Raw genomic sequence first — 25887 nt, forward strand, 5'->3', positions numbered from 1 at the left:
ATTGTACAATCTAATCGATTCGGCTCCGGGACCCAACTCTTCCTAAGAACCGTAAGATATAACCCAACTCGGTTCCTCCACAACATTAATTGCTTGCAACTTTGTAAACATATTTGTATGATCAATACTATGAATCCCCTATGACCCCATGACATCCTAGCATCTTTAATTAATTGTTTACATCCTTCTTTTATTGCTTGGTTTATTATATTATTTGCATTAGTCTAGACACAACTACAAACCCGAACAAATTGTGACACTAGCATAAATTGATATAGATAGACTTAGAACCCAAAGCACACCGTCCCATGGATCGACCTCGACTTACCGCTAACTAGTAGTTTGTTGAGTATTATAAATGTGTTTGATTGGATGCGACCCGACGACATCGCTCCATCAGTTATTGATGTTTCTTACCAGTTCAGTTTTGGTATGAGGGTAGAGTATGATATGAAAGAGAGTTGTATATGTTTTCGTTGTTGTCATGGTATAGTGACATTCTGTTGATGGGACACAGTTGTCAGAATCTTTGTTACAGTACTTTTGATCTTGTTTTAAGATGAGGCTTTAGACATAGTCATGGTAAGTGATTGGTGGAACATGTGTTGTATTGATCTGGACGCTGCAGGTGGTTCATAATCAGATTTTGGGACAGTGAGTGTAGGGTGTTGGGAATTAGTGTCATGTTAAGTTTTGTATGAGTTTTGCGGTAACAAAGAAAAGAACTTGAGGATCTAGTGTGAGTGTACGTAACGAGTGTAGATCGTGAGTTATGCTTTTGGGAGATTGGTGCCTTACATAGAGAGGTATGTTGTTTTGCAGTAAGAATGGAGAGTTAGTATGGTGATTTTGCTACGAGTTTTATGGTATAGGTTAGGTGGTGTGCCGTATGAGTTGAGGTATGAAAAATGTTTAAGTAAGAGAGCCTTGGATATGTGCATGGCGAGTGTTTAGGTTATAGGTGGTTATCTTTGACATGCGGTGGTGATGAGGATAATGAAAAGGATATATCTAGTATTTAGTATTAGTGAGTTACGAGGACGTAACATTTATCTTAAGAGGAGTAGGATGCGATAACAGAGATTTTGATGGTTGTTCATATGGTAGTATATTTGGAAGTAGATCCACTACTACAAATTTAGGCAACTACAACGCCCCTTTAACAACGATTATTCACGAAAATCACAATAGACGTTGTAGAATGTATGGCGCGAATTTTACTAAAATCAATTACAACGGGTATAGTTATAAAAACCGTTGTTATTATTTTTAACTATGTTTACTTCCACAACATGACTCACTATACCGTATCTACCACATATATATCTCTCACGATACCAACTCCATACATAACCAACTACCATCCTCTAATGCTGCTAGCTCCATAATATCATCAACTATCAAATCCAATACCAAGACACTCATAGACATCAAACGGGATGTTACATTCTACCACCCTTAAAAGGAACTTCGTCCTCGAAGTTTACTCACACTCATAACCTCATCATCCAACTGTCAACACTATCGAAGTATTCTCGCATTCCTAACATCGAACTACTACAAGCACGTCCATGACCTTTTAACACTATCAACCACAACATATACAAATCCATATCTTATGCTACACCAACACTCTAGTGTTGGTGTAGCATAAGATATGGATTTGTATATGTTGTGGTTGATAGTGTTAAAAGGTCATGGACGTGCTTGTAGTAGTTCGATGTTAGGAATGCGAGAATACTTCGATAGTGTTGACAGTTGGATGATGAGGTTATGAGTGTGAGTAAACTTCGAGGACGAAGTTCCTTTTAAGGGTGGTAGAATGTAACATTCCGTTTGATGTTTATGTAGTTGGTTATGTATGGAGTTAGTGTCGGGAGAGTTTATGATGTAGTTGATACGACATCGTGAGCGAGGTGTGGAGGTAGGAATAGTTGGTAGATTTGGTGTTAAGAGTTCATGGTTTCATGTTTTGTAAGTTGGGGTTTTGTTTTGAGTTCTTAGTAGCTTTGTTGCGTCTTGACCGAGTTAGTATGTTGTTTTTATGTATGGGTTAAACTTCGGGGACGAAGTTCTTTTTAAGGAGGGAAGACTGTAATACTACGGTTTTATGAGTCTCTGGGTACTCTATCGAGTAGGCCTTACTCTGTCGAGTAAGGGTGTGTTGCGTTTTAAAATAGTTTCGACTGTTGGGTACTCGATCGAGTAACGTAGATACTCGATCGAGTAAGGGGGCACTCGATCGAGTACCTTAGCTACTCGATCGAGTAGCCGGTTTACGGGGAATGATTTGACGGGTTTTGCTAATAACGCGAGTTTGATATAAAAGGTTTCCGTCAGTTTATTTAATCACTTTTAACCTTTCTAAACCCTTCAAAAGAAAAAGGAGTTACGTAGTTCTCTCTCGTTGCGTTGTTGGCAAATCCCCAAGGCTAGGAGTGTCGGATCATCTTGTTCTTTGCATCATAGTGTTCCTCGCGTCAAGGGTAAGATCTACATACCAATTTTATACTGTTTCTTTGAGTTTGTTTAAAACCCTAATTGGGTAGATTTGGGGGTTTTGGGAGGGTTATGTTGATTAGGTTATAATTGTATGATTATGTGTATAGGAGAAGGGTTCGTAGAGGAAAGTTTTGAGACAGCGGCTAGATCGTCCGATGTTTGTGTTGCATTCCAGGTAGGGTTTCCCTACTCAGTATTAATTACATAATGTGTGGTGATTGTGCTATAGTTAGTGATTGTTGATTGATTCAGACGGTTGTGATTGTATATTGTTGATTGATTCAGACGGTCGTGATTGTATATTGTTGATTGATTCAGACGGTTGTTGATGTTGTATTGTGATTGCTGATTGTTTGTCTCTGGTTCTCGAGATGCGTTCTCGGCTGAGTGGAGTCACTTGCGGGAGTGGCTTCACGCCCTAGTTTCGCCCTTCGTGGAACCCGCCACGGAAGGGGATGTGCACATTAATGGGACAGGGTTATCGCTCGGTATGATGAGCGGGGCTTAGGTGGGAACGGCTGCGGTCCCCCACTGGCAGGGCTGGTCCAGTGGACAGTCGGTGACGGAGATTGATTGGAGTGGGTGTGATTGTGTGTGTGACTGTTTGAGCTATGTTGTTTGTTGTGTTGTTGGATCATATAAATTGTGTGATTAGTACTGACCCCGTTTAAATGTTTTAAAAACTGTGGTGATCCATTCGGGGGTGGTGAGCAGTTATTGAGCAGGTATGAGACGATGCGTATGGGATAGCTGGGATGAGTCACCACGTTGCAGTTTAGAAGTCTTCATTTGTCTGTCGCTTGATAGTATTTTGATAGTAGATAGTTTTGAGAACTTGTATTTCCTTCTATCAGTTTTGGTTTTGAACATGTAATCACTTAAACTATAATTACTTTTAAAGTACGTTTCTTTATTGTCTTATGATATTCATTGCCTCGGGCAACCGAGATGGTAGTATCCTTATACCTGAGTGGTCCTGGTAAGGCACTTGGAGTATGGGGGTGTTACACAAAGATCCTCTCTTTTTCTTCCCTCAACAATTACTCAACTACTTTTGTAAGATGGTGACTACTTACTCCTAAGTTAGAGTAGTTGATCCTACTTATGTGGTCACCTAATTTAAAACCACAACAAGGCTTGCACATAAGAGCATTAAGAACAAAGCCAAATAAAATAAGTCAAGATTAATCCTTTAGGAGGCTTAATCCAACTATCCCAAAGATTAACATACAAGTTCCACCCACAAAGATACAAACTTTAATCCAAACTCATAAAGATGCAAGCTTGCTACAAAGATTGCAATAGTAAGATGATTAACATGTAAGGTTGATCATTCCTAGCACAATAACATCCAACATAAACAATAAAACCAAGGAAAATGCAATAATTATTGAGGAAAGATTAAGAGGTTCTTACAAGCTTAAGGAAAGTAGTGTCTCGCCAAATTACACCAAGAAAAAGGTCTAGCCTTCCATACCCCTAGATGAATCCAAGGTTAATGGAAAGATTGACATCAAAATCCAACAAAAGATTACAATTTTCTCCAAAATACTAAGTTCTCTTCTCATATAAATTTTTGAGATTATTCAATAATAAGATTCCTCTTTAGGTCTTCAAAACTTGAACTATATATAGGGCTGCACTCCCATCTAGGTTAAACATGGATTTGGGATTCCACGAAAATGATTAAGGATGGATGATCCATGCTTCAAGGCCGTAGGGGACGCAGGCTGCGTCATCCAACGCAGGCCCACGTCAAATGGCGCAGGCCGCGTCAACAGACGTAGGCTGCGTCCTGGACTGAACTCTGCTTCAAACTTGTTCTCTCTTTTCTCGATTCTTTCATCACTTAGTCTCCATGCTTTTCACCAAGGGATGTTAACTCCTATATTAGCTCGTGTATCGCCGTCTTCTCTTGATTGCTTGCTTACGAGTGTGGTTAGAGGCTCTTACTTGGGATTCCGAACTCTCCTCTCAAAACAATGCTCCACACATGCATTAAAACTCATAAATCACGACAATCAATGGGACGGGAAGACTAACTCATTATTCCGACAAAAAGACCCTTAAATTAAACAAACTAGGCCTAACAAGGCTTATTGACTCGACACTATGGAATTCGAGTAGCTTGTGAAGAATGCTAAAAGGTAGGTTAATCCTACTCGGTTTCAATAATGTGTGTGTATATTTATATGTCTTTTGCATCATTTGCATAATGTGAGTCAGATTGGTATCATGTGGTAATGTTTGAGGATCTTGGTGAGTCTCTTATGTTGTTGGATTTGTATTATATCATGTGGTTTGATTGACATTCATGATGTATGATAAAAAGGCAAATTGGTAAGAGTTATGCATACTCATTATGAAATGGGCATATTGGCATATTGTGATGCATTTAGTGATATATGTGATGGTTAGTAATTGTTAGTGGTGATTCTTGTTGTCGAGGAGACGTAAGACGGTTGGGAGACCGTCTTACGCTTGAGTCGCCTCTTGGAGCTTCCCACTCCAAGAGGGATGTGCCCATTAATGGCTTGAGTTCGGAGAGACTCGTGTGGGTGAGACACGACGTCTGGAAGGGGATCCGATTGTTTTCCAGACCCGGTACGTCTGGGCGTGTCCCGGTACCTTTGTGGTGAGGTGTGGTGTCGTGGGTGCGTCCCTGACATCGGTGGTTATGGGTATGTCTGTGCGTGTCCCGGTACCGGCACAGTGATTGTATAATTGTATCTCATTCATATCATTGGTATGTTGCATATCTATTTATCATGTTGTGTCTTGTATTAAATTATTGAAACTGATGTGTTCCGTGTCTGTGAAATTGTCACCTATTTCCGGGGTGGCCAGTGTCGATCCATATAATATTTATGATCATATGAGGAGCAGGTTGAGTACAGGTTGAGTTGGTGTCATGTGGGAGACGGGACAAGCCTTGGACTTGGAGCCGAGTGTCATTTCATTAGAATAGTATAGTAGTCATGAGTTGTATCATTTATTTCATTTATTCATTTATGGTTATGTAATTCACTAAATACTTTATTTATATTAATTGTTTCTTAATTGCAACTCCGATTTCACCGCACCGAGATGATAACATCTCCCAATTACCTTGGCCGTGTAAGAAGGGTGTTACAAAACACGAGATTTTACATATAGTAAATCTGTGAGGGAGTTTCATTAAATATCACATATGATTAATGTATTCATGCAACCTAAAACTCTCTTTGTTTACAATTTGTGATTTATTTACTTACACTCCGTATCTAATAAAGATATTGTAACTCGATAAATTTAAAATTTGAGATGAACATCATAAATAAACTCTCTTTATTTATAATTTATTTACTTACACTCGGTATCTAATAGAGATATTGTAACTCGATAAATTTAAAATTTGAGATGAATAAAACACCATAAATAGTAAATGGAAAACGTACCCATGGAAAAAAGTGATGGCGATTGGAGTTGATATTAGAGTGGAAAAAGCAAGTGTATAAAGGCATAGTTTTGGAGGCAACTAATAGATGATAGTTATACAGGCTTGACCGGAGATGTACATCACATAGTAATACTCCATATAAGGCAGAAAGAAAGAAAGCAGAGAAGAAGGGAGTTGATGACGATGATGATGATGATGAAAAGAATGAAAGAATGGGAGGAGGAGCAGTAGTAGAGTAGAGCAGGCATAGCCATCCCGGAAAGAGCGAGGTGGGGAGTCGTGATTGGCTGCTGTTGCATCATACTACTACTAATTGTAGTATTAGTCACACACCCCAAAATGCCAAGTCAGCAACAACTCCCTCCCATTCCCATTCCCCACGGCAGGCGAGAATCCGTATCACAAGGGACCCACACACCTATGTATCTGTTTCTCTCTCTCTCTACAAAACCACACCCACCAGGCACCAACACAAACACCAACAACAATCTCCATCTCTCTCTCTAAACAACAAACAACAAGAAGAGGAACAAATCTAAAGTTTCTTTGAAAATACAATCGCAGGGGATTGCACACACCTGTCAAATATCCTTCCATACTTAGGAGGACGCATGAGCCCTAATTTCATCCCCCTTTTCCCCAAACTCATCCTATTTAATCCACCTCTATCCCAACTGCCTCTTCCCTCTTTCTCCAGATTTCGCTCAAGTATGCTCTTCTACTCCTTTTTTCTTTTTACATGTTTTTAATCGCTTAGCTTTTCTTTTCGCTTTATGTTTCTATCTCATTTTATCTCCTACATGTAAACTAGGTTTCCTCATTTTTTGTTTTGTTTCATTTCTGTTTGTTTTCCTCACTTTTTATTTTCTAAATGTGCTTTTCCCAAGTTTTATGTCATTTATTTATGCTGTGATTGCTCTACCTTTTTTTTTTTTTTGGGTGTTGATCTCTCTGTGGTTTTGGGGGTGTTGGGTTGTTACGGGAAATTTGGGAGGAAATGTGGGTTGGTGGAGTTCAACTGCTTCGAGATTTCTGAAATCCTTGCTGCTTTTGTCGAAAATGCTTCTTATCTAAGTGTTGTGTCCCTTTTTTCTTCAAGTTTTTGGTGTATATAGCTGTTGAATTTTGTTCTCATCGCTTGAGTTTTGGAGGGAAATGAGTTGGGATTTGAATTATGTGTGAGTGTTAATGAGCGCCTTGTTTTGATGACTTGATTATAAGGGTAACCCTTTAAAGTATTCTTTTGGATCTTCTCTGGGTTCTTGCAGAATTTCGGCTTATGAATCTCTGCCCTCATAGATTGTGTTTAATTTTTGTCGTAAGCGTTGATGGGCTGACCATTGGTATATTTGGTTGGTTATAAAGTTATGGCATTTATGTTTAAAGCGTCATTTTGAATTTAGCGCGTATTCATGCAAAATGTCAGACTATTGGATGCCAGACTTTGCGTGTGTTGCTAATGGTCAGGAGGCAAAAGGGTTTCATTTCCTTTTTGTCGTGTTTGGCGGTTAGGGTTTAATATTCTACTGCTGGAGTACTCCCCCCTTTTAATATCCGTTAATTTTTTTTGGATTATAGTCTATGTTTGTTTACGATGTCTGTTAATTGTCCTGAGCTACTCATTTTGTTTGTTGCAGCATTCATGACGGAAACGGGTTTTTGAGTAGAGGTTTTGTTGCACTTGTGTTTACATGTTGCCATTTCAGTGACAGTTCATTTTTTCTGCTGGCTTTAGGTTGAAACCCTGATTTCATAAAATTTGTAGTGAATTTTTCACGTTATTTAACTTTCTTTTCAGTGGTGGGGGTGGGAGGTATTTTTGTTAATGTTCGAATGGTGTAAATGTCTATGGGTTGTAGTAATTGGTTTTATACGCGTTAGTGCTGGAGATAAGTATCATTCCTTTTCAAGCATCTTCGTGCATTTATTTAGGGTGCAAGGTTAATGTGGGTTTACCTTTTGTGGAACTTTAGCCTGATCAGTTCGTTTTACTGCTCTAGGAGTTTTTGGCGCGCAGAAGAAAGGGTGATAATTTAAAGGTAAGTATTTAAACCTGACTTGCCTGAACTGATTACCCATCTATCTTTATTGCGAGGTTTGTAAGTAACTGGCTCTTAAGAGCATCTCCAATGGTTAAGCAAAAGGACTTGCTTGCAAATAAAAAAGTTTTCAAGCTACTTGCTTAACCATTGGAGCACTTTACATATACTAGCTTAAATTGAGCTAGTAGCTCCATGGAGCTAGTAGCTCAAATGGGCCTACAAGTAAAAATCTACCAATTAAAACAACACTAAATATTTTTAATTTTTATTTTCTAGGTAAAATAAGTAAATATATTAATTAAAAGAGTGTTGTGAAAGGTAGTTGACATATGGTGTATTTAAGCCACAACACTAAGCTAGTAGCTTACCATTGTAGTAGTTTGTAGCTTACAAATATTCTAGTTTGAAAATCTTATGTGGCAAAGGTAAGCTAGTAGCAACTAGCTTACCATTGTGGATGCTCTAAGTAGTTCCCATTGGGGTCAGGTGACCTTTTTCTATATTCAAGAGAATTTCCGTTTGTCATCTCCTGCAGATAAATTACTACTCTTGTTTGAAGTAATTGCTCGAGTCTGTGTGTAAATGCCATAACAGAGACTCCAATATGAAGGAAAAGGATTCAGAACCTAGTAATATGATTAGTCGAAACTGGGTGTTGAAACGCAAGCGTAAGAGAATTCCTTACGGACCAGATGTATCTCTTAGCAAGGACAAGGGGAAGGACAAGGATTTGGGAGATGTATCTGCTAGAGACCTTTCTTCTCCTAAAGAGTTGAACGATTCTGAACAGAAGTCTGACCGTTTGACATCCAAAAGAAAGGGAAATGACGGGGTAATATTTGTGTTTTCTTGCATCTTCCTTGATTTTTTATATAATTTTTTAGCACAATGTTTCTGCGACGTGTGTAATAGTATATGGAGTACCTTTTTTCTTAGCTAATAGTGATGTATATTATTTACTCCCGTGAAATTTTATGTTTGGTACCGCCGTGGCTGGTTTTATGCTTCTATGTATATTATCCTTATGTAGAAACTTGAAAGTTGGAGATTTATTTCTAGACATCCAAGTTCAGTTATATTGCTGAAGTAAAGAAGCTTCGAGCTTGGCCATTCAGTTTAATATAGATCTGCTAGGCTGTCCTTGTATGGGAAGGAGAGAAAACTTCAAAAGCGCCCCTCGCCCCTCTGTTCTTGCAACCTTTCTCTGTGTTTTTTGGTTATAAATCATATTTTTCTGTGTAGCTGGAAGATGGGAGTTGATTAATAGGATAGTGCTTGTTTCCTGTTTGTTCTCCATGGACGCCAATAGAGTTATTGTGCCTTGGCATAAATGTTTTTTATAATTCTGTTATTTACACCCTTTTTTAAAGTGACATTGTGACCTTTAGCCTGTCTGGTGCAACATCTTTTGGTTGCATTTTCAGGTATCTAATGAAAGGAACCCCGGGTATGGATGCATAGTATGGGACCATAGTTAAAGGCCATTGGATGTTACAATGTTAGTGGGTGATTTCATATTCACATGTAGAGGCAGGTGATGGAACTTCACATTATGGGCCAGAGTTAAACTTTGTGATCTATTTAATGACAAATTTGTGAAAATGCAATATTGGTGATGGCATAGTTACCTTTTGCTCAGCCTGTTTATAGTGTTTCGCTTGCATGTTGATACAAATCAGTGAAATAAGCCTTTTGTTGTGAACTTCTGTAGAGTTTAGCATATTTAGACATAAAGTAATCGTTATTGTTGTTGTGGATAAAGAGGACAACATTTTTCAAACATCTGCTTTCAATTCTCTTCAATTTTTTAATTATTTTGCTGATAATGCTGCTAGTTATGGAAATGATTGATGCTCTATTTGTACAGTATTATTATGAATGCGTGATTTGTGATCTTGGAGGGAACCTTTTATGTTGTGAGAGCTGTCCAAGAACATACCATCTTGAATGCCTCGACCCACCCCTTAAGGTATCACTTTCTCCAACCCATGAAATGGTATGCGTATTTAATTTAGAGCAGTTCCATTTGATAGAATACATTCCCTATTTTGTAAGTTTTAATTGCACATGTTAACAATTACACCCTACCATCTTCTCTTCTCTCTCTCTCCCCACATTTTAGTAAGTTGAGGGGTAATTTAGTGACTTTGTACTCAAACCTACATATGATTTTCCTAAAACATTTTGCTAAAAGCAAATGTACGTAATTCAATAGATTGGAGGGTGTATAGATTATGGTATGCTGTATAATGACATTTAGTTTCTTCATATTTCATCAACTTAGCCTTCTATCATGTCTAATTGTTATTTACTGCTTTGTGATCTTCAGCGAATCCCAAATGGGAAGTGGGATTGTCCAACCTGTTTACAGAATAATGATTTTGCTTCTCCTACTGGGCATGGAGATTTGCCGCTAAAAAAAGTGAGGACAGAGACCGCAACTGAAACGCTGGAAGCTGTAAGTGCACCATCGGCGACTATTCAAGTATCCGATTTCTTGAAAAAGTCCGTTGGGAAGAAAAGGTCATCTAGCAAAAGAAGATCTGGCTCAACTGACAAATTGCACTCTTTAAAGAAGCTAGATGATTTAAGAAATGATAGGTCACGCTCCAAAGATGCCTCTCCTCCGAATACAACTGGTGATGGTGATAAAAAGCCTTCTACTGTTTCTGGGGACAGTCAAAAGAAATTTGATTCATCAAAAGATAGCAGGAATGCGACCCTTCCAGTAGATGTCAAGTCGCCTCTTTGCATGGATAGTGATTCTGTGCCAAATACTGAAACTGCTGAAGAACGGGATGGTTTTTTGAACCCAACTATTTCTTCTGGGAAGAATCCTGCCCCTTTGGCTCGAGTTTCTTCTGAAGGTCACAAAAGAAAACATAAGCACAACAAAAATGGAAACAAGAAAAAATCTAAGATGTCTACTAAGGAGCGCTCAGACAGTTCTCCGAAGCGCGAATTGAAAGCAGATTCTCCTTCTCCAAAGAGGAAGAAGCCACAAAAAAAACGTCGCTCTGTTCATACCAGAGTTCTTGTTTCACCACAGACTGTGTTCGAAAGGATGAAAAGTCCAGAAGCGGAGGTACGGCAGCTATCATCTATGTTTTGCTATTAGCTTTGTCCTTCGTTCTTTTCTTTCCCAATTTGTTTTATATGATGCAATCCTTTGTAGACAGTGATTTTAATTTTTCCAGTGGTGCTGCTGCTGATCACCTTCAACAATGGAAGTAAAATTTTTACATGTTTCCTTGTCTATAGTTGTATCTTTTCTGTGGGTCATTAAAAAGCCATTTTGTGCTAGTCTCTGGCTAGTTTGGATATCTCTCATCTTGACCTATATTTGGCCCATAAAATCTAAGGATCTAGGAGCTCTCCCCGAGCCTGCAGTTCAGAAGTATTATGTACAATGCCATTAACTTATTTTTTTTTATTTGTCTATACTGCTATCTTCTAGCGTGTCGGATGTCATTTGTCCTGTCGCTGATGTATTACATTCAATTTTATTTCTAAGCATCTTTTTTTTTTCTTTTTTACTTTTTTTCAAGTTCAATTTTGGTTTTGATTTTTTCTAATCCATGTTAACTTCCTTTTTGGCCCAATGTCATTAATTTGGATCTAGCTTTCGTGGATGTATTACAGTAATTTTAATTTCTATGCGTTTTTTAACTCTGTTCGAGTTCAATTTTGGTTTGATCTTTTTTTCCTTGTTAACTTGCTTTTTGGCCCAATGTTAAAAATTTAATAAACTGGATACGTGCTCGTGCCTCTACATATATCAACAGATTTTTTTTTTTTTTTTTTTTTTTTTTTTTTTATGTGCTTTACCATGTTATACTCCAATTGGAGATATTTCCAGAAATGGAGGTTGTCAATTGAATTTGCATGCCGATTTCTGACGAGGTCATTTCTTATTTACAAGCAAAGTAATGACTTTCCTTTGAACAGTAATGTGTAAGGTTTTAATTTTGGATACTTAATTTTATCAGCCTACTCAATAGAACCTATTGGTATCTCAAGAGTTGCCCTTCATCCACTTCTGTAAATAAACAGTGGGGAAATTTGGCAATTCATAATTTTGCTAAGACAATTATAACATAATATCCTTGAAATTCTAAACATCTGATTATCTTTATTTGATGTGAAAGATCAATTAGCAAATGTCTAGAACATCTTAGTAGCTGGGAGAATGGAGAAATGTAAGGGAACTTGTGGAGTAGTTACAACCTTATTTCTTCTTTTTCTAGAAAGTAGTTGCAACTTGCTTTTTTTCTCATTCCACTATTCTTATCGTCATATGCGATGGATTGCAATAAATGTTCGTGCTACATATCTTTTTATGCTATTCCTATTCTAGTTTCCACGGTAATAGCTCACATTATTGTCCATCGTTTTATTTTTTATTTTTTATTTTTCTATTGTGTAGGTGGATTTAATTGTCCTCCATATGCCTTTTTTTCTTTCTCCAGTTCCTTCAAAATTTATCTAGCTTCCTTTTACCGATTGTCATCATTTGGTGTTTAGGAGCTTCCAAGCAAATCAGTGGAAGGTTCACATTGTTCCGGAAAGGCTGAATCTGGCAGTGATAAGATAACATTATCTGAACAGAATTGTCATGAAGAACTCCAACAGGTTTAGGCCCCATTTTAAGACTCCTTTCAATCTTTGTTCTTTACTTCACCATCCGCCGTTTTGCTATAAACTATGTTTTGACTATGCTTCTTGTTTTAATTACTAATGTGATAGGTTGATCGAGTGTTAGGATGTAGAGTGCAATATTATGCAGAACACACTCTTAGTCCTAAGCTCGAGGCTACACCGACTGAGCTGTCTTCCGCTCACAAACAAATCCTGGAAAGTCAGTCAAGGGAGTCAGAAGATCAAGCTGGTTCTCAGCTGTTAGAATATGACCTGAGGGATAACTGTTTAGTGGAAAAAGTACATGTTCACAAAAGAGCTGTTTCGAATGAGTGCAACAGTGAAGATAAAGAAGCCGAGTCAGGGAGGAATTTAGGCTCGGATGTCATAAATAGTAAAGACATTGTCAGTGAATCTTGTTTATTGAGCGAAACTTCTCCACTCCATGTTGCAGTAGAAGGACAAAATGAACCTTATAGTGTAGATATTAATCAAGTCCTAAAGCCTAATTTGTCTGAATCTCTGTTACCTGATGGAGAACAAACAACCCTTGAATTTTTTGTGAAATGGGTTGGAAAATCACATATTCATAATAGTTGGATTCAAGAGTCTAGGCTTAAAATTTCAGCCAAACGAAAGCTGGATAACTATAAGGCAAAGTACGGAACAGCAGCAATAAATCTATTCGAGGAACAATGGAAGGTTCCCCAGCGGGTGATTGCGCTTCGAACGTCAAAAAATGGCGACACTGAAGCGTTTATCAAATGGACTGGCCTCCCTTATGATGAATGCACCTGGGAGAGGACAGATGAACCCACAATTGAGAAATCCTCACATCTAATTGATAAGTTCCGTTTACTCGAAAGCCAAACATTTGAAAAGGATGCTGATAAAGATAATGCGTCAAGGAGAAATTCTTTTCAGCAAAATGAGGTTCTTCCTTTGACCGAGCAGCCTTTGGAGCTCAAGGGTGGTTCTCTATTTCCACATCAACTAGAAGCTCTGAATTGGTTACGCAAATGCTGGCATCGAGCAAAAAATGTAATTCTCGCCGATGAGATGGGACTTGGAAAAACTGTTTCTGCTAGTGCCTTCCTTGCATCCTTGTACTTTGAGTTTAAAGTGAAGCTTCCTTCTCTTGTCTTGGTTCCTCTTTCAACTATGCCTAATTGGATGGCGGAGTTTAATTCCTGGGCTCCAGATTTGAATGTGGTAGAGTATCATGGAAATGTTAAAGGAAGAACTTTAATTCGTCAATATGAATGGCATGCCAGTCATCCTAATAATGTGAATAAGAGAACAGGGGCTTACAAGTTTAACGTTCTTCTAACCACTTACGAGATGGTCTTGGCTGATTCCTCCCAGTTACGAGGAATTCCGTGGGAGGTTCTTATTGTTGATGAAGGCCACCGGCTCAAGAACTCGAGCAGTAAACTTTTTAGCTTGCTTAATAGCTTCTCTTTCCAGCACCGTGTACTCTTGACAGGAACTCCTCTTCAGAATAACCTAGGCGAGCTGTATAACTTACTTAATTTTTTGCAGCCAGCTTCATTCCCTTCTTTATCGTCGTTTGAGGAAAAATTTAGGGATCTGTCAACCGCGGATAGGGTGGATGAGCTGAAAAAACTTGTCGCACCTCATATGCTTAGAAGGTTGAAGAAAGATGCCATGCAAAACATTCCGCCAAAGACTGAAAGAATGGTTCCTGTTGAGCTGTCTTCTATCCAAGCTGAATATTACCGTGCAATGCTCACCAAGAACTATCAAATCTTAAGGAACATTGGCAAAGGGGTCCCACAACAGTCTATGCTTAATATAGTTATGCAGCTCCGAAAGGTTTGTAATCATCCTTATCTAATCCCTGGCACAGAGCCGGAAACAGGTTCAGTTGAATTTCTTCAGGAAATGAGGATAAAGGCTTCAGCCAAGCTCACTCTTTTGCATTCAATGCTCAAATTGTTACACAAAGAAGGTCATAGAGTTCTGATATTTTCACAAATGACAAAGCTTCTAGATATTCTAGAAGATTACCTGACTGTTGAATTTGGATCAAAAACATTTGAGAGAGTAGATGGTTCTGTTTCTGTTGCTGATCGCCAAACGGCAATTGCTCGCTTCAATCAAGATAAGAGTCGATTTGTTTTTCTGCTTTCGACTCGTTCTTGTGGCCTTGGTATCAATTTGGCTACTGCTGATACTGTTATAATATACGACTCGGATTTCAACCCACATGCGGACATTCAAGCCATGAATCGTGCCCATCGAATCGGGCAATCGAAAAGACTTTTGGTTTATAGGCTTGTAGTTCGCGCGAGTGTTGAGGAACGTATCTTGCAGTTAGCAAAGAAAAAGCTGATGTTGGATCAGCTTTTTGTAAACAAATCTGAATCCCAGAAGGAGGTGGAGGATATACTGCGTTGGGGTACTGAAGAACTCTTTAGTGATTCTTCTGTTAAGGGTATAAGTGACAATGATTTGAGCAAGGGTGAAACAGTTCCAGATACAGAGCAAAGGAGTAAGAGAAGAACTGGAGGCCTTGGAGATGTTTACCAAGACAAATGTACAGAGGGCAGCAGCAAAATCATCTGGGACGAAAATGCCATCATGAAACTGCTTGACCGTACAATCCTTCAATCCGGATCACCAGATAACTTTGAAACTGATGCGGAGAATGATATGCTTGGGTCAGTAAAGGTACGTATTAAGAATGTTTTTTTTCCCCTTTTTCTTTTATATGTGAATTAGACATTACTTTTATAAATTACTGTATTTATTTATTATAGCTTGAAGAATGGTACACATTTATCTTGAGTAGGTCTTTCTTAAAGCAGCTAGGATTGAACTTCTAGATTTTATATAAATAGTTGGTTTGTGTTGCTGCATACTCTTCAGCAGAAAGAGAGGCAAAGATATCAATTAATCAAAATTTTCTTATACTAAGGTTTTTCATATATAAACAGTAAAAGGTAATGGGAGGGGAGGGCTAATGGATCAATGGCCTGTCCTTCCAAACCTTCCCATGCTGGAAGGATATTAATTTGTTTGTAGGAGGGAAAATGGATCCCTTCATCTCAGTGCAACTCAATTTACTAACAAAACAAGGAAATTTGCATCTGTCTCCCTCCAAATTACTCCATCCAAAAACGGGGTAAGACTATGAGTAGCAACATCAGAGCCTTTTACCCCAAAATGATTTAGGGTCGGCTGATATGAATCATCCTTTAGGACCGTGACTGATTGCACATACTTAAAATGCAGAGTATGAGTAGCATTTTAAAGAAATAGCTTTGGGTTTGAGAAACTTTGGAAACACACAGGTGCAAAGTCTAAGGACGCGAAATGATTTCTTTTGTAGTGATTCTTCTAAAGTGGTTGCGTTTCTTTTTCTTGTGAAGTAGCTCCTTTGATGCAGTTCTCAATGCAATTTTCATCTTGGGTTATTCGGAAACAGCCTCTTTGTGTTACTAACACAGGGGTAATGTTATTGTTGTTGTTGTTGTAATCTTTTTTATAAGAGTATGAGTAGCATTTTAATGAAATAGCTTTGAATTCAAGAAATCTGGGAAATAAACACTGCCAATCCAAGGATGTGAAATGCTCTGTTTTGCAGTGATTTCTTTTTATAGGAAGAGTGTATATGCACTCTCTTTTGCGTGTTAGGGTTTGTTTGGATGGAAGGATTTGAAGGGAAAGGGAGAGGAATGTAATCTTTCTTTGGCTGGCAAATGATACTGGAGGGAAATGAATGGATCCATTCTTTCACCTACGAGCCTAATCAAAATCCCTCTAACATAGGAATGATTTGGAGGAAAAATGACATTACTTCATTCCCCTTCCTTCCGCTTCCCTCCCCTTCCCTCCTTAAAGTCTATCCAAACATACTGTTAGTCTTTGCTTGAGCTTTCTTGAGGCTATGAGACTTATTGCGTTTCTGTTTATGTTTCATACTGTTATGGCCTGTGTATCGGGGAACTTTGTAGGCCTTTTGAATAAACTGAGAAGCGTAATGCCCATGCCCTCGTGTTGAAGATTTGCCCTGTCACGATATTAACTTGTAATTCTAATTCCTTTCCAGTCAAGCAAGCCTTGGTGACCGAATATCTTTGGGGTCTGGCTCCAGGATTCAAAGTTGGGACACAGATCGAGTAGTGGCGGAGAGCAGAGAGACAAGATGTGGTGTTTAAGAAGGGAGATTGGGAAAGGTATCAATGGGGGAGTTAGACAGAAAAATAGGGTGTGGTACTTTTTCTCCATACCATAGTTTGACATAGGGGAGATCAGCTTAGTTACATGTTGTATAGGTTGATAATTGATAAACTTTAGCCTCTGCTAAAGTTAATTTTCTAGCAAATGGTCAACGAGGATAAGATATCTAGAAACGGAAACAAATAGAATTTAATGGACTCCCTCCGCTTCATTTTGTTCCTCCCACATTCCTATTTGAGACACATCTTTTTGAACCTCCTATTTCATTTCTTTCCTTTTTGGGTAAGTTTTTAGGACTAAATGACCTTATTATCGTTACTAAGCCCAACAGTAGTATTCATGATAGAAACATTATCATTTAACCCTAACTAAAAACACCATCTTCCCTGCTCCCACCATCACTTAGCCCCAACCAGTCTACCACCATTCCTCCTTCCCGCACCATCCATACCTCTGCCCAACATCTTCATTCAAAGACCTCAACAACGACCGCCACCCGACCTCCACCGCAGCCCCACCACATCTTATCCTTGCCGACTGCAATCTCAAACACGACTTCCATTGTCCACTCCACTTCCCTTCTCCCTCTTAGCACAACCACGGACTCGCTGACACCCGCAATTGCTCTGCCCGACCGTCGAACACCACCACGAACTTCTTATGTACTATGTCATCTTGTTCAAATTTCTTCCTATCCAAATCCCAACCTTCTCCGTCTCCAAATCAAGCCTTTAAATGATCTACAAGATAATACAGTTTGGTTTTTAAATCTACCATCACCATTGTGTTTATCGGACCTCACGCTGTTCTGATGGTGGCTGTCGCCGCCTTAGACGTGGTAGTCTGCGCAATTATGACGGTGCTGGTGTAATTGTACGGCAAGGATGACCACCTTGGTGGGCCTGGTTGGGTGGTCTGATAGTTTTGGGTGGTCGACGAGTTTTGGTGGGATTATGATAGCGACTGCTCTGAGAGTGTTCTTAGTTGACGATGGTGGTAAAAACTGAGAAAACTGATGGTGAGAGTTGATGGTTAGGTTGTGAGGATGTGTGGGATAAGTACTTTGGCAAATAATGTTTAGTGTTAGTGACTAACCCACTTGCAAGTTTATTGAATTAACTATCATATTTCTTAAGAACCGTGTGTAAATCAAATGAGAGGAACACATTGAGTTGGAGGGAGTTACAAAATAGGAAACATAACCACTGCGTATCTATATCCAACGGAAAACTCTAATTCCTGCCAACATGCATTTTTCTGGAGGGGGATCAGTGCTCTAGCGTGTTATTTTACATTTACATCTTATAGCTGTGGTGGGGTTGTCATCCTTCAGAGCTTTGGGAAATCATTTCAAGAGATCTTTGATCTGCCTAAGGAAAAGGTGGTGTTTCAATGATAGTAGAATCTCATAGATCAATTGTGGGTAGCATTTTGCTAGCAATCCTCATCCATACTGACTCTTGCTGTGTCCATCATGGGCTATCATAGGTATGAAGTAGATATTTGAGGATAAAGCAAGGACACTTGATATGCAAGTTAAAGAGGAAAAGGGAATGGGAGATGAGATAGGGCATGTAACTGGACAGTTATAATACAACAATGATTGGTTTTTCTTAATATTAGTTTACACCTCTTCTAGGTCGTTGCATAATTAGAGTGAGATAGGCTTGAAGAACGTCAACTATGGCGGTAATGTTTACTGTATGTCATTTTACTGTTTTGCCATTTCTTTCTATTACAGTGGTCGATACATGCCTAATTATGACCAATAAAAATATTTCTGTTTTATCAGATGTTTGAGTATTTTAATTCTTGTAGTTTCTTCCACAACCCAATAAAACTGCCCTTGCATTATGGTTAGTGGGAAATTTGCTCAGAGGGAGGCAAATGCTTTCTGTTACTTGTATAAAACGGTTTGCAGATATTGAATACACATCCGTCAATACAAAATCGTGGCTAAAAAGAAAAGACGAGTTCAGTTAAAATTGTATATAATACTGAAACGCCTTTCGTTTTCAACTGAACTTGGTTCCCATTACCTGGTGCCCGCAAAACTTAGGATTCTTTTAAATTTTGCTTTGGGGATTTGATGAGGGCAATGATGGATGGTGTGTGCTCTTCGATCTTGTTTTCATCTCTTCTTTTTTGTAACGGAGGCCATTAAATACAAGTTCTTTCTGTGAAAACTTTTATTTCCCTTGTTTTATTGTTTTAAGATTTCACTTGAGCTGGAATTGATTTCAAAAGCTTCTATGTCATTTATTCTCTACTGCCTCAGTTGCTGGCTTGCATGTGTTTTTGGCTCCTTGGGTATTTGAATTTTCTTTGTAGTAAGAAGCTATTGTAGTTCATTACACTCACATGATTTATCACATTTTCCTGAAGCAGTCTATTGAGTGGACGGATGAGACGATGGAGGAGGAAGGGAAAATTGATTCACCGGTTGCCATTGCCGGTGATGCTTCTGCTCTAAACTCAGATAAAGATGGGGCCATTGGTGCAGAAGAAAATGAATGGGATAAGCTTTTGCGTGTCAGGTGAGAAGTGACTATGATGACGAGTTCTGTCTTTCGAGTTATATTTTAGGCGATTTACCAATTAGATTTCGTTATATTTTGTTTGCGATGTCATGTCTTTGTTTTTAACTAGTATATACTGCAATTGCTTTTCATATTCATATTGAACACGATCTTAACCATATTATATATTTGGTACTTGTGCTGGTGATTTCTGTTAAGCAAAGTAAGTTCATTTTGGATTATTTCCGTGATGATTGATGCGCAGGAATTTTAAACCTAATGACCTTTTTTTCAAGAAAGGCCTTCACTTAAGTCTCTTTGCTTTAAAAAGTGCCCGTGACAACGAAGCGCAAATTGTGAGGCCAAGGCATGTGCCTTAGAGACACGAGGCACACTTTTTTGGGGAACAAATTTACATTTAAAAAAAAAATAATTCTTTTTTGGATTTTAAAAAGGATTAACATGTAAAGGAGTAAAATCTATAGAGTATGTAATAAAGAGAAGGCATAATGTTTGAACTAGAAGTAAAAAAATAAAGGAAAATTGTATAGACCATATCATATAGGTGTTTTGGCTAGTATCTAGTTGAATCTTGGGCTTAAGGGTGCCTGAGGTGCGCTTGTTAAAAGTAAGATAAGTCTCGTAAGAAAGGAGAGCCACAATAGCTCAACATTTATCTTTTTCGTACTGTCAAGGTCTGAAAAGTTTAACATTTTGCTTTCATGCTTGAGTTTGATAATTGTGTGATTGATCTTACTCGTGTACATGTTTTTGTGTATACGTTTTCTTTAGGAGAAACATGCAGAGTGTATTTTTTTAAGGCATCAGTAAATGTATGGAAATGAACAAATACGGAGGACAAGTTTGACTTGAGAGTGTTGAATAAATGATCATTTTATGTCATTTTTCTGGCAAAAGATTTTGTAAGACTCCCTCGTCCTGTATTGAGTCTTATATATGGCTGTAGGTGGGAGAAATATCAGAATGAAGAGGAAGCCACACTTGGTAGAGGCAAACGCCTCAGGAAAGCAGTGTCATACAGGGAAGGATTTGCACCTCATCCAACTGAAACACTTAGCGAGGTAAACCTTGTCAACGCACTTTTAGCAGTCTTATTAAATCATGGGAAGGACATTTTTATCCTACAGAGTAAATATTGATTTGAAGAGAATCCAATGAACAAAAATGGACCGTGGGATGACGCTCAAGTACAAAAGGAGAGAGGGGTAGTTATGTTCTTGAGCTATCATTGGTAGCTTTCAAAAAACGAGATTAGATGATTATGGGCTATGAGTGAATTAAGACATGATTAGCCGACTTCTGAGTTAACTGTTACAATGTTGATGATGAGTTTTGTGACTGTCAAATTTTTGAATGGTGGCCTATTTTAGAAGTACATTTCTTATTTTCACATTATTAGTTATGTTCTTGAGCTATCATTGGTAGCTTTCAAAAAACGAGATTAGATGATTATGGGCTATGAATGAAGTAAGACATGATTAGCCGTCTTCTGTGAGTTAACTGTTACAATGTTGATGATGAGTTTTGTGACTGTCAAATTTTTGAATGGTGGCCTATTTTAGAAGTACATTTCTTATTTTCACATTATTAGTTATGAGCAGTTTATGTCTGCGAATCAACCATGTATTCAGTCAGTAATTTTGTTTTCATGACAGAGTGGTGGTGAAGATGAGAAAGAGCCAGAACCAGAGCCAGAAAGGGAGTACACACCTTATGGGCGTGCTCATAAAGCAAAGTTGTGAGTACACACACACCATGAAATTGTTTTGCTGTCTATTTTTCTGAATATTGGATCACTCTCTAAGTCTCTTGATAGTTATACTATACATTGATTTCTTTTGTCCATCCAAGTTCAGTAAAGCTGTGTTCTCACTTTTTTTTTTTATTTGATGTTGTCGAAAGTCTATTTGGTAGTAGTAGACTGTTGCTTAAGACTCGGGTAAGGCCGTAAGAGTATTGGACATGGGTACATACTACATATCCAAGTGTGGAATTCGTCATAACTTCAATTTTTGAGACATGGGGAGTATGGGGACTCTGTCCTAAAAGGAGGCGCTACGGGTAGAAGGACAAGTCTTTGAGCAAAATTTTAATTATATAAAATATATTTTTTTTTTTTGTAAAGAATAGAGAAATGTTTAATAATTAAGACTTGAAATACTCAAAATCCTCTTTTATGATTCATACACTGATTCCTGTACCTATGTTATGTGAATCTCCTATCTGCCTTTCTTAGGAGAAATGTTGGATGGGAAAGGGTCCCCTACGGATTCCATACCCGTATCCTTGAATGTCGTGTCAGTTATGTGTATGGCCAGTAGTGAAGAGTAGAAGTAACGCAGGCGGTTGTTGACTCCATATAAAAATCATTAATATCAAGTTCCCTTATTTTTCCTTTTCTTTTTTTCTAAATGTCATCAGTTCCTACTTTATATATCTATTCGTCGCTTTAAAGTTCTTTTTTCTTTATACTAATTTGGTTGTTTACCCTTGTTCTTCCGTCCCAAGTTTATTATGTCAATGTCTTTTTCCTTAATTCAATAATGGAAAACCATTAAAAGGCATAGGAAGTTCATTGTTGTTTACTTGTATGCACCTGGAATCGGGTTTCTGTCTGTTTTCCTTCTCATAGTTAAACTGTATAATGAAAGCACGGCTTCACTGAATGACTTAGGTATATGATGGATTCCATGATGTCTGTATTTTAATACGTTTATAGATTCCGTGATGTCTGTATTTTAATTTGTTTTTTCTTTATTTTCTGTCAGTGAGAGGCTTCGGGCCCGGCAAAAAGAACGACTTGCTCGAAGAAAAGAAGCTTCTCTGGTTTTGGATTCTTGTAAGCCTGAGTTACACTCTGAGTGCCCTCCGTTAGAGTTGAAAGACCCAGATGAAGCTGCTAGAGTGATACAACCATGTGGAGAAGCAGCTGCAAGGAGTCCTAGGACATCCGAGATGGCAGATAAGATGTCAAATGAGTGTGAGTTTACCAACAGCAATGGACTCACAGCTCAAAAAGCCGCGAGGCTATTAAAGCTTAAATCTAGCAATCACTCCTCACTCAAATCACCAGGCTGCTCCTCTGAAAATGCTATTCCCGACGGTCCAAGCTACCTGTCACCTGTTCTGGGTCTTTGTGCACCAAATGCTTGTCAACCAGAGTCATCTCAGAAAAGCTTTTCAAGATCGTATGGAAGAGAAAATAGTCATGGAAGCCTATCAAATTTTCCTTTGAACATGTCAGGTTCCTCAAGGAGTGCTGCGGACGTGAAGAGACTTGAGATGCATACAGGCACACCAAGGCTTCCAGAAACACCATCAGACTTTCCACCACATTATATAAAGAGCAGCTTCTCAGATAGCCCACTTCCATTTCCTCCAGTACGATCTCCCTTCTTGACTCTCACCTGCCCCCGTCCCAGCAATTTCCTTCTACATGTATCTGTTAATAGCATGGTATTAACTATTAAGTATCGTCTTACACTGAGACCTGTTCTCGAGATCGGTCAATGCGGCCTAATTTTGCTACCGCCTCAATGGCCTAACTTTGATAAATGGGCCGCGATTAACTATTGCGGCCAATGTTTAATACAATGGGTCCTAGTAAATTTTAGACACTAAATGTATACTTGGTTTGCAGTGTCATCCATCATTCTTGCAGCAAAAGTTTCCTGAATCTTTAGAGAACCCAGGTGCTAGTTCTGCAGATTTTCTGGAAAAAATGGGGTTGCCCAGATTGCCTTTTGATCCAAGGTTGTTAGCGACTTTTCCTCCTAAAACCTTACAGAGCCCAGGAGCCAACTTCTTAGCAAACTTATCACTTGGACGGAGAGATGAGCCTGCTAATGTGCAACCGCCTTCAGCATCGTCGTTTGTGCAAAATTTGAGGCTCCATGCGCAAGACATGTCGTATTTTAATCAGGAAGAGGTGGATGTCCTACCGACATTAAGTTTGGGCCGCAAGCCAAACACTTGTCCACCGATTCCTGAAAATCACAGGAAGGTTCTTGAGAATATTGCTTTGAGGACTGGATATGGAGCAAGCCGCTTCTTGAAGAGGAAGTCAAAAGTAGATGGATGGTCCGAAGATGAACTCGATTCCCTTTGGATTGGTGTTCGAAGACACGGGCGAGGCAACTGGGATGCCATGCTTAGGGATCCTAGATTGAAATTTTCAAAATTCAAAACTCCTAATGAACTGGCTTCTAGGTGGGAGGAAGAGCAGTTGAAGATAGTGGATGCTTCACTAGGTATGAGATCTGATGAGCAGGCTAAATCTCGTGAGTCTGCTTTATTCCCCAACATTTCTGATGACATGATGGCAAGGGCCCTTCAGGGGAGTAGGTTAGGCGGGACCAAATTACACAATCACTTGACTGACATGAAGCTGGGTTTTGGCGATCTTGCATCAAACCTTCACCCTTTTGAACCCGCCAACTATACTGGCATTCGACCTCAAAACCATGCTCCTTTCCAATCTTTTGCTCCTGGTATTTTGCCAGCAAGGTATTTTGGCGACCCATCTACAATTTTTTCTGATACTCATGGTGCTTCATTGCCAATGGAGCCTCCAATGCTTCACAGTGCATTTGGACCTGGTAATGTTGGTGTTCCGCCTTTAAATCGGCAAAGTGGATCTGATATACCCCTTCAAGATGAATATCAGAAGGTTCCAAATCAGTTGAATAGGCCACTTAATTTTCCTCATGGTCCTCCCAATGATGTGGGTAGCAGTAGTCAGCCACCACCACCACCACCAGCTTCAAGCTTTCTGCATAATCCTAGTAACATGCTTTTGAAGGGGAAAGAAATAGCCATTGAAAATAGTTCAGCGAAGGAAAATCTACCACATTGGCTTCGGGAAGCTGTAGGAACTCATAAGACTCCCGACCCTGAACTTCCTCCTACAGTTTCCGCTATAGCACAATCGGTCCGTTTACTATATGCTGAAGAGAAGCCTTCCATCCCCCCTTTTGTTACTCCTGGTCCACTTCCCTCACAGCCCAAAGATCCTCGGAAAAGTTTGAAGAAAAAGAAGAAACGTAGGCCTAATATATCTGGGCTGTGCCCAACTGATATTGCTGGAGGTAGCCAAGACTTCCATGGCGGCTCCTCTAGTGATACTCTTGCTTCAATATCTATTTCCATGTTGCCGGCACTGCCAAAGTCCGGCTTATCGCCCTCTCCTGAAGTCCTGCAGTTGGTAGCATCTTGTGTTGCTCCTGCTTCATCTGTGATGCCCGACAGTCAACCACCTGTGTCTTTAGACATGGATCAAGGGCATGGGAACTCTACCAAATCTGAGCCGTTAATTGTTGATGACCCAGAGGGTGAGGAAGTGTCATCGGAGAAAACATCAGCGATTGAATCAAAAGGCAAAGATGCAGTGGAGCCATAATCATACAAGACTGTGAGAAAAGTTTGTTGTATGGGTTAGTAGTGTATGTTGTGACTTAGACAGTGTAGACTTCATCGTAACCACAGGCGATAGCGGGGACCAATTGGTCACCGTTGTTGCATTGAACTTTTAATATATTTTGATCACAGTTTTGTAGCTACCTTGGAAGGTTGTGATTGGGCAAGTAGTTTTAGTACAGGAAAATGTTAGGGCATGTTGTAAAGTTGATGTATGTTCAAAGAAATACTATTAACTATATATAATTGTGTCGTAGTTGGAGTGGCTAATGCCACCCATTTATCCTCCATTTCAGCTCATGGCTTGTCTCGTTTGAGAATTTGTATAAATATAATTGTACAAGAAAGACCTCTGTGATGGTATTGCAGATTTGCAGGGGTATGGCTCTCTTGATGTGTCAGAAGCGTCTTTCAGAGCCCATGGCAGAAGAATGAGCAGCCCCACAATTGGTCTATAACTCGTAACAACTTCTGCACGATTTACCTCATCATTGCCGAGGCGATGATGCTGGACCTAACATGAACTAACTGGATCTATCTGACCCATTTCCGGTGGTTTTGGGACTTATTTCCCCCTAGGACAAGGTTCATACTAAGAAACTTTATTTTTCTTGCCAACGGTAAAAGGAGATCCTTACATTATTCTAGCCTGTTTGACTAACATATGCGTCCATATTTCAGGTTCGCGGAAGAAAATTAATAGAAACCTGTGAAAAAATAAAGGTGATGGATATTAATGACAGAGGAACACTGAATGACACTCCCTCTTATTAGGGGTGTTAATTGGTCCGGGACCGGACCGAACCGGACCAAATTCTCTGGACCGAAGATCAAAGAAGGGTTAAGAGGTGGACCGAGGACCGGACCATATTAATATTGGTCCGGTCCGGTCTGGACCATAAAAATGCGTGGACCGGACCGGACCGGACAAACTGGACCAAAGTGGACCAAATATTATTGTCATTGACATGTTTTAGCATATAAAACTAGAACTCGAGAAGTTCGTAACGATCAAAATAAACAACATTATTTTCTTACAAGATTTAACTACATAATTACACATCTTATAATACGTGTAAACAAAGTAGAAAATAAAATCAATAAT

At 39.1% G+C, this 25887-nt stretch overlaps 1 protein-coding gene across 6 annotated transcripts; it reads left to right on the forward strand.

Moving 5' to 3' along the window:
• Positions 1 to 5946: 5946 nt before the first annotated feature.
• LOC141647727 (protein CHROMATIN REMODELING 4) lies at positions 5947 to 25072 on the forward strand. 6 transcript variants are annotated; one of them, XM_074456023.1, is made up of 12 exons: positions 5947 to 6649; positions 7942 to 7980; positions 8519 to 8815; positions 9851 to 9952; positions 10313 to 11068; positions 12508 to 12615; positions 12730 to 15315; positions 19213 to 19364; positions 20314 to 20428; positions 21023 to 21105; positions 22136 to 22748; positions 23008 to 25072. In XM_074456023.1, the coding sequence occupies exons 3-12, from the start codon at positions 8588 to 8590 to the stop codon at positions 24763 to 24765; spliced, it is 6501 nt and encodes a 2166-aa protein (XP_074312124.1). In that variant the 5' UTR covers positions 5947 to 6649; positions 7942 to 7980; positions 8519 to 8587; the 3' UTR covers positions 24766 to 25072. The 6 variants fall into 6 exon arrangements, with proteins under 6 accessions (XP_074312124.1, XP_074312126.1, XP_074312129.1 ...); XM_074456025.1 differs by having other exon boundaries at positions 19216 to 19364; XM_074456026.1 differs by having other exon boundaries at positions 6035 to 6649; positions 7915 to 7980; positions 19216 to 19364.
• The last annotated feature ends 815 nt before the right edge of the window (positions 25073 to 25887 follow it).

The sequence above is a fragment of the Silene latifolia genome, chromosome 3, assembly GCF_048544455.1.
Source record: "Silene latifolia isolate original U9 population chromosome 3, ASM4854445v1, whole genome shotgun sequence".
Taxonomy (NCBI): domain Eukaryota; kingdom Viridiplantae; phylum Streptophyta; class Magnoliopsida; order Caryophyllales; family Caryophyllaceae; genus Silene; species Silene latifolia.

Coding starts and splice junctions, on each gene's coding strand:
- LOC141647727 (XM_074456023.1), top strand. CDS start 8,588: ATGAAGGAAAAGGATTCAGAACCTAGTAATATGATTAGTCGAAACTGG. Junction 15,316..19,212: donor ATATGCTTGGGTCAGTAAAG/GTACGTATTAAG, acceptor ATTTTCCTGAAG/CAGTCTATTGAGTGGACGGA. Junction 22,749..23,007: donor GCCCACTTCCATTTCCTCCA/GTACGATCTCCC, acceptor CTTGGTTTGCAG/TGTCATCCATCATTCTTGCA.